Here is a 12,723-nt window from a genome sequence, read left to right on the forward strand (position 1 = left end):
TCAACACATGAAAAAGATAGACCAGACATGCTTTTTGGAGACGAGACACAAAGAGTTGAGTTCAGGGTTCTAAAGATGAGGAGCCTTTGCGTCTAAACACATTTTTCTTAGCACACAAGCAGCATTGTCGTAATACCTTAATAGTATGAGAGGAGAGATTTGTGAATAATACTTTAAAGAATGAAAAGATAATGTTTGTATTTTAAGACCTTGGGTGTCTCCTATATATATACAGTCGATTTATTCTCATATTAATGATTTTAATATTTTGCACAATAAATAATAAAATCATTTAAATAAATATATTAAATGTGTATTGTCAAAAAATGATTTGCATATGATATGATTTTAACTTGCGCAAGTAATCCATATTAGAAAGGTAAGTTATTAAAAACAAACAACCTAATTAGAAACATTAAAATATTTTGTAAGCAATATAATAAATATGATATCAACATGCGCAAGTTTAATAAGGAAAGTTTTTAATATTTGTCTTAATTCTAAATCTTGCCCAAGGGTAAACTAAATCGATAAAATTTAATGATTTCAATTTGCGCAAGTAATCCATATTGTGAATAAGTGATTTGCATATTTAATGATTTCAACTTGCGCAAGTAATCTATATTAGAAAGGTAAGTTATAAAAAATAAATTTTGTCAATAAGTTATTTGCATATTTAATGATTTCAACTTAATCGATATTAAATGTATATTGTCAAAAAATGATTTGCATATGATATGATATTAATTTGCGCAAGTAATCCATATTAGAAAGGTAAGTTATTAAAAACAAACAACCTAATTAGAAACATTAAAATATTTTGTAAGCAATATAATAAATATGATATCAACATGCGCAAGTTTACCGTTTGAATAATAAGGAAAGTTTTTAATATTTGTCTTAATTCTAAATCTTGCCCAAGGGTAAACTAAATCGATAAAATTTAATGATTTCAATTTGCGCAAGTAATCCATATTGTGAATAAGTGATTTGCATATTTAATGATTTCAACTTGCGCAAGTAATCTATATTAGAAAGGTAAGTTATTAAAAACAAATTTTGTCAATAAGTTATTTGCATATTTAATGATTTCAACTTAATTCATATTAAATGTGTATTGTCAAAAAATGATTTGCATATGATATGATTTTAACTTGCGCAAGTAATTCATATTAGAAAATTAAGTTATTAAAAATATTAAAATATTTTGTAAGCAATATAATAAATATGATATCAACATGCGCAAGTTTACCGTTTGAATAATAAGGAAAGTTTTTAATATTTGTCATAATTCTAAATCTTGCCCAATGGTAAACTAAATCGATAAAATTTAATGATTTCAACTTGTGCAAGTAATCCATATTGTGAATAAGTGATTTGCATATTTAATGATTTCAACTTGCGCAAGTAATCTATATTAGAAAGGTAAGTTATTAAAAACAAATTTTGTCAATAAGTTATTTGCATATTTAATGATTTCAACTTAATCGATATTAAATGTATATTGTCAAAAAATGATTTGCATATGATATGATATTAATTTGCGCAAGTAATCCATATTAGAAAGGTAAGTTATTAAAAACAAACAACCTAATTAGAAACATTAAAATATTTTGTAAGCAATATAATAAATATGATATCAACATGCGCAAGTTTACCGTTTGAATAATAAGGAAAGTTTTTAATATTTGTCTTAATTTTAAATCTTGCCCAAGGGTAAACTAAATCGATAAAATTTAATAATTTTAATTTGCGCAAGTAATCCATATTGTGAATAAGTGATTTGCATATTTAATGATTTCAACTTGCACAAGTAATCTATATTAGAAAGGTAAGTTATTAAAAACAAATTTTGTCAATAAGTTATTTGCATATTTAATGATTTCAACTTAATCGATATTAAATGTGTATTGTCAAAAAATGATTTGCATATGATATGATTTTAACTTGCGCAAGTAATTCATATTAGAAAAGTAAGTTATTAAAAACATTAAAGTATTTTGTAAGCAATATAATAAATATGATATCAACATGCGCAAGTTTACCGTTTGAATAATAAGGAAAGTTTTTAATATTTGTCTTAATTCTAAATCTTGCCCAATGGTAAACTAAATCGATAAAATTTAATGATTTCAACTTGTGCAAGTAATCCATATTGTGAATAAGTGATTTGCATATTTAATGATTTCAACTTGCGCAAGTAATCTATATTAGAAAGGTAAGTTATTAAAAACAAATTTTGTCAATAAGTTATTTGCATGTTTAATGATTTCAACTTAATCGATATTAAATGTGTATTGTCAAAAAATGATTTGCATATGATATGATTTTAACTTGCGCAAGTAATCCATATTAGAAAGGTAAGTTATTAAAAACAAACAACCTAATTAGAAAGCAATATAATAAATATGATATCAACATGCGCAAGTTTACCGTTTGAATAATAAGGAAAGTTTTTAATATTTGTCTTAATTCTAAATCTTGCCCAATGGTAAACTAAATCAATAAAATTTAATGATTTCAACTTGTGCAAGTAATCCATATTGTGAATAAGTGATTTGCATATTTAATGATTTCAACTTGCGCAAGTAATCTATATTAGAAAGGTAAGTTATTAAAAATAAATTTTGTCAATAAGTTATTTGCATATTTAATGATTTCAACTTGCGCAAGTAATCCATATTAGAAAGGTAAGTTATTAAAAACAAACAACCTAATTAGTAGGGGTGGACACTTTACCCGATATCCGAAGTGGCACCCGAACCCGATCCGAAAAACCCAAACTGAAATCCGAACCGAAATCCGAACCGAAGTAGCAAAATACCCGAACGGGTATTGAATAAGGAGAGATTGGATATCCGAACCCGAACGGATAATACCCGAACCCGAATGGATATCCGAAGATAACCAAACATATGTATAATTAACCTTATATTTTTAGTTTACATCTCTCATTTTATATAAAATATTTATATTGATACTACACATACTTTAAGTTCATATGATATACATACAATTACGAAAAAATGATTTGCTACTCACTTAAAATGCATGTCAAGTTTTTTATTTAAAAAATTAACAAAAAGTTACATCCAAAATTTAAAAAAAAATAACTAAATTAATATCTTTTTAGTTTTAAAATGTTATGTCCAAATCTATTAACTATTCAATCTATTAAAAATAAAAAATTAGTTAACTGAAAGTTATATTTTTAAATATAAGAAACTTGAGAAATGAAAATTTTAATTTTTTTTAAAAAATCTAAATATCCGAACCAGATCCAAAATAACCGAATCCGAACTAAAAATACCCGAACCCGTCCCGAAGTACAGAAATACCCGAACGGGTTCTACACCTCTATACCGAAATACCCGAAAATTCGAAATACCCGACCCGAACCCGAACGGGTACCCAAGGCTAAACTAAATTGATAATTATTATTCCCTAGCTATATATGGGCTTAACGAAATCGACAATAGTTTTGGGCTTGTCTACATAAGCGATTGATTAAAATAAATGAAAAAGAAAAATTTAAAAAAAACAGCCAATAGAATTATAACGTTTTTCCTGAGAAACTCTATATGAGTGTCACCTCAGCAGAAATCACTAAAGTGACTTCTCTTTTAATGTATAGGGGGATGGGAAGAGACTTGTGGTTCAAATTTAGATGAGGAAGTGGCAGGACCAACATTAAAAAGGCATGGGAAGGATAGAGACTGTACCAACAAAAAAGACAAGAAGCGTCACCATCACCTTCAACCACACGTTTATCATCACATTTATAAAAGAGGTACAAGAACCTTCTACCATAACCAGAACTAGTGTTTTTAAGTCACACTTGAACCCTTTGATAGCGCTTAATAATAACTGCAAGCACTACTTAAAATCTCTAGGAAAATTTTCTGAGCTCTGTGTTTTCAAGATGAAACTAAGGACATTATTTGTCACTTGCTTGCTACTTTGGTCACTCATGTTGCTATCATTATTCATCATCTTCAACCACCGGCTTCTTGATGCTATGACCGTCAACAGTAAAATCATTCATATTTTGGTTTTGTTAACCAGTAATGCTCCATTGAGTTTCTGTTCTATTTTCTTGTATAGGTCCAAGTTATTCAGGGAAACCAAGGGAGGATAAACTGTTAGGAGGACTGCTTAGTGAAGAGTTTGATGAAGGTTCTTGCTTGAGTAGGTACCAGTCTTCATTGTACCGCAAGCCATCACCTTACGAGCCTTCTGAATATCTTGTCTCCAAGCTTAAAAGCTACGAGATGCTTCACAAGCGTTGCGGCCCAGGCACAGAAGCCTTCAAGAGAGCAACAGAACAACTTGGTCATGACACTAGATCTTGTGGTGAATGCAGATACATTGTGTGGGTTGCTGTTCACGGGCTTGGAAACAGAATAGTATCTCTAGTTTCTGCATTCCTCTTTGCTCTCTTGACAGAGAGAGTCCTTCTCCTTGACCAAGGCACAGACATGAGACATCTCTTCTGTGAGCCTTTTCCGGGTACTTCCTGGTTACTCCCTCATGATTTTCCTTTGATGGATCAGTTAGATAGTTCCCGTTGTTACGGAACAATGCTGAAGACTGATGCCATTAACTCGGCTACAACAGGAACCATCCCCTCCTACCTCTATCTATATCTTATTCACGATTATGAGGATCATGATAAGATGTTCTTCTGTGAAAGAGATCAAAATCTCATCAGACAAGTCCCTTGGTTGGTCTCCAACTCAAACCAATACTTTGTTCCATCTCTCTGGTTGATCCCTAGTTTCCAAACCGAACTCATCAAGCTGTTCCCACAGAAAGACACCGTCTTCCACCATTTAGGTCGCTATCTTCTCCACCCTACAAACCAAGTTTGGGGTTTGATCACTAGGTTCTACAATGCCTACTTATCAAGAGCAGACGAGACACTCGGTGTTCAAGTACGAGTTTTTAGCAACCCCGACGGATACTTGGAGCATGTCATGAACCAGATCCTATCATGCACACAAAGAGAGAAACTATTACCTGAGCTGACTACACTTGAATCACAAGTCACTAATAAATCAACAAGCCCGAAGCTCAAAGCTGTTCTTGTCACGTCACTTTACCCGGAGTACTCGGAGAAGCTAAGGGCAATGTACTGGGAAAGCCCGAGTTCGACAGGAGACATGGTACAAGTTTACCAACCTAGCCAAGAGATGTTTCAGCAGACAGACGAGAAGCTTCACGACCAAAAGGCACTCGCTGAGATGTACCTGTTAAGCCTAACTGATAAACTTGTCACAAGCGGCCTGTCTACGTTCGGCTACGTTGCTCAAGGTCTCGGAGGATTGAAAGCATGGATACTCTACAGGCCAACGAACCACACAACTCCAGACCCACCTTGCGTTAGAGCCGTGTCGATGGAGCCATGTTTCCATAGACCTCCTCCAATCAATGGTTGTCAAGCTAAGACGGTGAATAGCACTCGTTTTGTTAGGCGTTGTGAGGAGTGGACCACGGGGATTAAGCTAGTTGATTCCACAGATGTGTTTTGATTGGTAAGCTCTCATGCATATTCTTACAAAGTTCATCATTATTGCCTAAAATTTAAAAATAATCACCAAAGATTGTTAACCTTACATTATGAGAGAAAATATTACGTCATGTAGTCTCACAAGAAGTATCCAAAGTCAATATATCAGAAAGTCAGAAACTTAAAGGCTGTTCTTGTCACATCTCTGTATCTAGAGTACTCTGATCACTAAAATTTGTGAACCCTCGCTCTAAATGACGCTCATTCTATTCTGATTTATCCACAAACCGCTAGAGATGTCACATTTCACACTTTGGATTATTTAGTTTATGAGGAAACTACGTGGGACCAAAGTGATTCCAAATCTAAGGGTTATAAAACCCCATGCGTTTTGTACTTCTGAAAAAGATATAAGTTATTATTATTAGAGGTTTTCTAAGGTTGAGATTTCAGTATCGTAGTGCTTCTAAAAGTATTAGTTTGCTAGTTTAAACATGGAAAGAAGATAAAACCAAAACAATACTTTTTCAAGATGTTTTGACTTCACCTTTTGATGGCCCTCTTTCTCCAAACTCGTCACTACAAAGACAGAACTTTATTGTAAACCCATAACTAATTTTATTATCTACTTTAAAATACAGCAAAAAAAAAACTAGTTTCAGATCAGAGCGTGAGTCCATGTCCTTTGCTTTCAAACTGAAACCATAATATATATACACATGCATACAGACAAAAAGAAAAAAACAGAGAAAACATCACCTCTTTACAAGAATGAAGTCCACCAGAACATTCATCACTTGCTTTGTAGTCTGCTCCATGCTTCTACTTGCATTTTCTAACATCTTCAGTCGCCATCCCTCGGATCTTGATCCACCTAATGTTACTACCACCGGTACGATCGATCACTCATCCATCTCTGGGTCTGCTCATTTGCTTCTTGACCTCTGTCCTTCATTTTCTTGTAATAGGTAATCATGAAAATCCAAGGGATACACTCCAAGGAGGGCTTCTTGCTAAATCATTTGATCAAAAATCTTGTCTAAGTAGGTACCAGTCTTCGTTATATCGCAAACCTTCACCATACAAGCCTTCTATAGCCCTCATCTCCAAGCTTAGAAGCTACGAGAAGCTTCACAAGCGTTGCGCTCCAGGCACAGAATCTTACAAGAGGGCAACAGAGAACCTCCACAAACTTTCACACGGCTCCGGTGAGCAATGCCAATACATTGTGTGGGTTCCATTGTCTGGACTCGGAAACAGAATACTCTCTCTGGTCTCCGTCTTTCTCTATGCTCTCTTGACGGAGAGAGTCATCCTCGTCGACCAACGGAACGATATAAACGATCTCTTCTGCGAGCCGTTTCCGGATGCTTCCTGGTTACTCCCTCTCGAGTTTCCATTGACAAATCAGATAGACAGGTTTAACTGGCGGTCACCACGTTCTTTCGGTAACATGTTGAAGCATCATCGTTTGATTAATAACTCCGCAATAAAAAGCTTCCAAACATCATATCTTTACCTCCACCTTGTTCACAACTACGGGGAGTACGACCAGATGTTTTTCTGCCATGGAGATCAATCGCTGATCCGGAAAGTCCCTTGGCTGATCGTTAAATCAGACAACTACTTCGTCCCGTCTCTATGGTCTCTCCCTAGCTTCCAGTCTGAGCTAACCAAGCTCTTCCCAAAGAAAGACACCGTCTTCCACCATTTAGGACGGTACCTTATCCACCCGACCAACCAAGTTTGGGGTTTGGTCACCAGATTCTACAACGCTTACTTGTCAAGAGCAGACGAGAGGCTGGGGATTCAAATACGTGTTTTCCATCACGCAGGGTTTCTCGAGCTCGTACTCGACCAGGTCGTATCATGCACACAAAGAGAGAAACTATTACCCGAAGCACAAGAAGAAGAAGTCAATATATCGAAAAAAACCACCCCGAAACTTAGAGCAGTGCTAGTCACGTCTCTGAATCCAGAGTATTCTAACAACCTGAAGAGAGTGTACTGGGAGCGCGTGAGTTCCACAGGAGACGTGATCGTCGGAGTTTATCAGGCAAGCCAAGAAATGCACCAGCAAAGAAACAAGAAGCTTCACAACCAAAAGGCCCTCGCGGAGATGTATCTACTTAGCTTGGCTGATAACATTGTCACGAGCGCGTGGTCTACGTTTGGATACGTTGCTCAGGGTCTAGGAGGAATGAAGCCGTGGATACTGTACAAGCCAGAGAACTACACGGTTCCTGATCCACCATGCGGTCGTGCCACGTCGATGGAGCCTTGTTTCCATTCTCCTCCGTTGTATGGTTGTGAAGCCGACACAGGAGGAACTGATGATTCCCTTAAAATAGCTTCGCCTTTCGTTAGGCGTTGTGAAGATCGCGTTTCTGGGATTAAGCTATTTGATCACCCACAAGAGTTATAGACTTAAATGAGTTTTTTTTTTTAATATATATTTATATAGTTTCCTTTCTTCCATTAACTAAAGTGTAAAAGCGAAAACATTACTCTTTAACCTTTTGAAATCTATCTGAGCTCGGAGAATTCTCCGGTAAATATCGCCGGTGCGGTTACGATCGATTGTCACTAGTCGATGCTCGTCAGAGAGACGAATTAGCTGATGGTACCGATGAGTCAACTCGCGAGTCGTAATTAGGAAACTCGGTAATCTGGAGAAGATGAGCACGTGACTAGCACGTGGAAAATTTAATACTTTATCTTTATATTTAAGCACTTCAACTATTGATTAGATTTGATTATGTTCCCCATCATACAATTATAGTATTCTGTATTCAACTACTACAGGATGATTAATTGCCAAGTTTTTAGAATATAAAGTAGGGTACAATTGAAAAATAACTTTGTACTTTATAACATGAGCCAATATGGAAACCATAAAACAATCATGTAATTTTGAAAAGCATATCCCAATTTTTATAGCTCGAAAAAATTAGTATAAATAATTGTAACTAAAATCTTATATTTTGAGATTTGTCCATGTTTATGCATGACACGTGACAACGTTCTGAAATTTCACAGACTCACATTTAAAAGAAAAGATGCAGACTCAGAATAACCAGCGGTGGTAATCCAGTGGTGTTTGAAAAAAATAAATCCAATACGGCAAACCATGGTTAGAATCCCGCTGGCCACACGGATATGGATTATTGCTTTGCTTTCGGCTCATTTAAATGCCTAAAAAAAGGTCTATCCGTTGGCTGTACCTCCATCCGGGAGTTAGCTCTGTGTCTTTAATAAACTCGGGTTTAATCCTTTATTTAAAAAAAAAAATGCAGACTCAGAATATTGCTTCCAATTTTTTAAAAAGATATCTCATACAATCATTATATTATACAATAATAATCATAAGAGATTCATCGATCTTTATTTGTAACTCTTATTAGGGGAATACAATTTGGCAAACAAAAAACACTCTGATAAAAAAAACTCTTATTAGGGGAAAACAAAACATCTTCGTGATTTGGATTTGTATGACACATTTTCTTGTAGCCACCACCCATATAGATTTTGATTTGAATGACAACCGCCTTACTGTATAAAGGTCTTATAACTATTTGAGGGTTATAAACTGGAAAGATTCGCCGTCATGCATGTTGTTGCTTAGCCTAATCTTTCTTAGTTCTCCATCGCTGATAGGCTTGTATAGACGTGGATGTTCAGCATCCACAAATTCACTTGGAGGCTCAACAACTTCATCCATTGGTGTTAATAGGAAGGTGGAGGTGGTAATCCTCATTTTTGCTTCTTTGCATTGCACTCTATGCTTCACATTGCACATCCTCCCATTGCTCCATATCTATTAACAAAGTTTCAAAAACCAACAGCTAAAACCGAGTTTTTGTGGTTTAAAGTCAAAAACATTATTGAACTATTAGTGATGATTTTTTTCTCTTACCTTAGCCATGTCACCAAGGTTGACAGTAAGTGTGTTTGGTGACGTGTTTATGGGGTAATAGGTTCCTGAAGAATGGTCCATGGCCTCAAGTCCACCAACATTGTCATCACCGTGAACAATTGTTAAAAATCCAGGATCCGTGTGTGTTATCAAACCATTTTTACCAACTTTTTCAGGATTGAAATGATATTTGCTAATCCGAAACTGGCTCGGCCATTCTTTGCATATATCGGGATCCGCTAACTCATAACTCCTTGCTAACATCCTTGTTAAATCTTTTGCAAGACCATCCATAGCTTTGCCATACTTCACCATGATCTCTCTACAACCAAAAAAAAAAAAAAATCCCATCCTAAACCGGATATTTATTTAACAAAAACATTGAACCGAAAAGCGGATTAGGTACACACATAACAAGAATCCTTGGAGGCAAAAAGAATAAAAACAAACAGGAAAATCGCATAAAAAACCTTCAAGGTGGCAGCCACTTGCACTTTAAACTTTGAAAGTATTTCACAAGCACTTTAAATCTTCAAAGTGACACTTTTATCAAAAGAAACTTCCAATCTGGCTTACTTGTACATCAAGTCAAAATGGTAACCGGTACTGTTCAAAAACGATGATGTGTCGGTTTTATTTTTTATCTTTTTTTAAAAAAATTATTTCATTAATAAAATAAATATTAAAATAAAGAAAATATAAAAATTCATAAAAAAATTCAAAACAAATCATAAAAATCACTAAAAATTCACAAAAAAATCAAAATATTCACCAAAAAAAATTTAAATTCTGTTATTCATAAAATTAATATAAAAATACAAAAGTATACAAAAATTCATAAAAAAATTGAAAATAAATCATAAAAAGTCAATAAAATTCACAAAACTTCATAAAATTCACAAAAAATATTTTAAATTAAATATAAAAATAATCATAAACTTTTACAAAAATAAAAGATTCACAACAATATTTATATTATTTTATTAATAAAGTAAGTATAAAATACAGAAAATATAAAAAATCATTAAAAATTTGAAACAAATCACAAAAATTCACAAAAATCAAGAATAAAATTATATGTGGTTTTATAAAAGCGACTAAGGAATAACGTGCATTGAGTGCTATAAACTGGCTACCCTCAAGCTATCATTAGTATACATTCTTCCCTTTAACAATCCTGAACTTTTTCAAATCCAACCAACACACACATAGAACATAACAGATTAAAAAACCAAAATAGCAGTCAGTCTCCGGGTTATGATTACTCTAATTCAGATTAGAAAAACTCATTATTTTATATTTATTTTATTAATCATAACCCAGAGACTGACTGAATTTTTCTAATCTAAATCAGAGTAATCATAACCCATACTACTATTTTGGATATTTTTTAATATGTTATGTTCTATGTGTGTTGGTTGGATTTGGAAAAGTTCAGGATTGTTAAAGGGAAAAATGTATACTAATGATAGCTTGAGGGTAGCCAGTTTATAGCACTCAATGCACGTTATTCCTTAGTCACTTTTATAAAACCACATATAATTTTATTCTTGATTTTTGTGAATTTTTGTGATTTGTCCCAATTTTTTAATGATTATTTATATTTTGTGTATTTTATACTTATTTTATTAATAAAATAATATAAATATTGTTGTGAATCTTATATTTTTGTAAAATTTTATGATTATTATTAAATTATTTTATTAAATTTTTTTGTGAATTTTATGAATTTTTGTGAATTTTATTGACTTTTTATGATTTGTTTTGAATTTTTTATGAATTTTTTATATTATTGTATTTTTTATATTTATTTTATTAATAAAATAATTTAAAAAAATTTTGGTGAATAATTTGATTTTTTGTGAATTTTTAGTGATTTTTATGATTTTTTTGAATTTTTATGATTTTTATATTTTCTTTTTTTTAATATTTATTTTATTAATAAAATAATTTTTTTAAAAAAATAAAAAAAATAAAACCGACACGTCATCGTTTTTGAACAGTACCGGTTACCGTTTCGACTTGATGTTTAAGTAAGTCAGGTTGGAGATTTCTTTTGATAAAAGTGTCACTTTGAATGTTTAAAGTGCTTGTGAAATACTATCAGGGTTTAAAGTGTAAGTGACTGCCACCTTGAAGGTTTTTTATGCGATTTTCCCCAAACATATAGGAACAGAGAAATACTATTTGCTATTTAAATATAGAGAAAATAGAGATTACTATTTTTGTAAAAAAAAAATGCTTTGAAGTAGAGTTATTATATAGTTAAATATAGAGATGCACTAGAATGTTATAAACGACAGTCATATAAGAGTGAAAAGCAAACGAACCTTTGTTCAGCAGATGCCTCAAGTTTGTCACAAAAAGTGTTAATCGCTTGTGGAGAGGCGACGTCAAAAAGACCGAACGATTCATAAAGAGGATTTAACTCACTTCTAGGCTTGTAACCACTTGATAGTATCACATCAGTGTTTCGTATTTTCACCTCGTGTGGACGTTCATGGAGATCTGTAACAGTCTTCTTCATCTCAGACAACAAAGACGAAGAAACTCCATGGTTGATCACCTTGAAACATCCCCATCTCTCACTCGCCTCACGTATCCGCTGGTTCAGCTTCTCATCCGGAACCCCTTTCAAGTCTATTGTCGGAATGACTTCATTGAGATCAGCCATTATGTTTTCTCTCAGTAAGTATATATATGATAGGTATTGTTTTCTTTGTCTTCAGGACAAGCCATTGCACAAACTTAAATAGAAGACCATCCTCCGCGAGAAGGACGTAATTAATGATGTACAGGATTTGCCTTCTGCACCAAAAAGATTTATTTGTCTGATCTCTTTCCTAATCTAATCAGTGAGGTAGTTGGATTCGTGATGGGACTTTCAGCAAATCAGAGGAAAAATGTTTATAAATCTGTATGATCGTAACTAAATGATGAATAAGTGTCCAAAAAAGGGAAGAACGTGAAACACGTTACAGATAATAATATCCCACTAGATAATAACCGTGCTTTGTGCAGACTGTGATTATTAGTTTTTTTATTTTTAATAAAAAAATATTAAATCTATTTAATTTGGATATTGGTTCGGTTTAAAAATTTTTTTTTTTGGTTTTCAATTTTTAAAATATAACTATTATTTTTAATTAATATTCATTTTAGTTTATTCGGTTAAAATGTTTGATTTTTTGGTATTTTCTAATAAAAACCAAAAATTAATATTATTTTTTATTTTCATGTTATGAATTTTAGATAGTCATCATGTCGAACCAATAGTTTCATATTATAGTTTTTAAAC

The 12,723-nt window shown here is 33.1% G+C and overlaps 3 protein-coding genes across 3 annotated transcripts; 2 read left to right on the forward strand and 1 right to left on the reverse strand.

Moving 5' to 3' along the window:
• The first annotated feature begins 3,621 nt into the window (after nt 1–3,621).
• On the forward strand, nt 3,622–5,709 carry LOC106399941 (probable fucosyltransferase 8). Its single transcript, XM_013840382.3, has 2 exons — nt 3,622–4,031; nt 4,105–5,709. Exons 1-2 carry the CDS (start codon nt 3,701–3,703, stop codon nt 5,529–5,531), a joined length of 1,758 nt encoding a protein of 585 aa, XP_013695836.2. The 5' UTR covers nt 3,622–3,700; the 3' UTR covers nt 5,532–5,709.
• Nucleotides 5,710–5,880: 171 nt separating this feature from the next.
• On the forward strand, nt 5,881–8,025 carry LOC111198831 (probable fucosyltransferase 8). The gene is made up of 2 exons (XM_022688155.2): nt 5,881–6,401; nt 6,478–8,025. Exons 1-2 carry the CDS (start codon nt 6,281–6,283, stop codon nt 7,932–7,934), a joined length of 1,578 nt encoding a protein of 525 aa, XP_022543876.2. The 5' UTR covers nt 5,881–6,280; the 3' UTR covers nt 7,935–8,025.
• A 775-nt stretch (nt 8,026–8,800) lies between these two features.
• LOC125610201 (2-oxoglutarate-dependent dioxygenase DAO-like) lies at nt 8,801–12,252 on the reverse strand. Its single transcript, XM_048782268.1, has 3 exons — nt 11,756–12,252; nt 9,426–9,747; nt 8,801–9,326 (listed from the first exon to the last, which is right to left on the reverse strand). Exons 1-3 carry the CDS (start codon nt 12,097–12,099, stop codon nt 9,081–9,083), a joined length of 912 nt encoding a protein of 303 aa, XP_048638225.1. The 5' UTR covers nt 12,100–12,252; the 3' UTR covers nt 8,801–9,080.
• Between the last annotated feature and the right edge of the window lie 471 nt (nt 12,253–12,723).

Source organism: Brassica napus, chromosome A6, assembly GCF_020379485.1.
Source record: "Brassica napus cultivar Da-Ae chromosome A6, Da-Ae, whole genome shotgun sequence".
NCBI classification, from domain to species: Eukaryota; Viridiplantae; Streptophyta; class Magnoliopsida; order Brassicales; family Brassicaceae; genus Brassica; species Brassica napus.

Excerpts from the sequence above, each read along its gene's own strand:
- LOC111198831 (XM_022688155.2), top strand. The coding sequence starts at position 6,281 with ATGAAGTCCACCAGAACATTCATCACTTGCTTTGTAGTCTGCTCCATG. Across the intron at positions 6,402-6,477 it reads ACCTAATGTTACTACCACCG|GTAATCATGAAAATCCAAGG; the intron begins GTACGATCGATC and ends TTCTTGTAATAG.
- LOC125610201 (XM_048782268.1), bottom strand. The coding sequence starts at position 12,099 with ATGGCTGATCTCAATGAAGTCATTCCGACAATAGACTTGAAAGGGGTT. Across the intron at positions 9,748-11,755 it reads GAGGCATCTGCTGAACAAAG|AGAGATCATGGTGAAGTATG; the intron begins GTTCGTTTGCTT and ends TTTTGGTTGTAG. Across the intron at positions 9,327-9,425 it reads ACCTTGGTGACATGGCTAAG|ATATGGAGCAATGGGAGGAT; the intron begins GTAAGAGAAAAA and ends CTTTGTTAATAG.
- LOC106399941 (XM_013840382.3), top strand. The coding sequence starts at position 3,701 with ATGGGAAGGATAGAGACTGTACCAACAAAAAAGACAAGAAGCGTCACC. Across the intron at positions 4,032-4,104 it reads TGATGCTATGACCGTCAACA|GTCCAAGTTATTCAGGGAAA; the intron begins GTAAAATCATTC and ends TTTCTTGTATAG.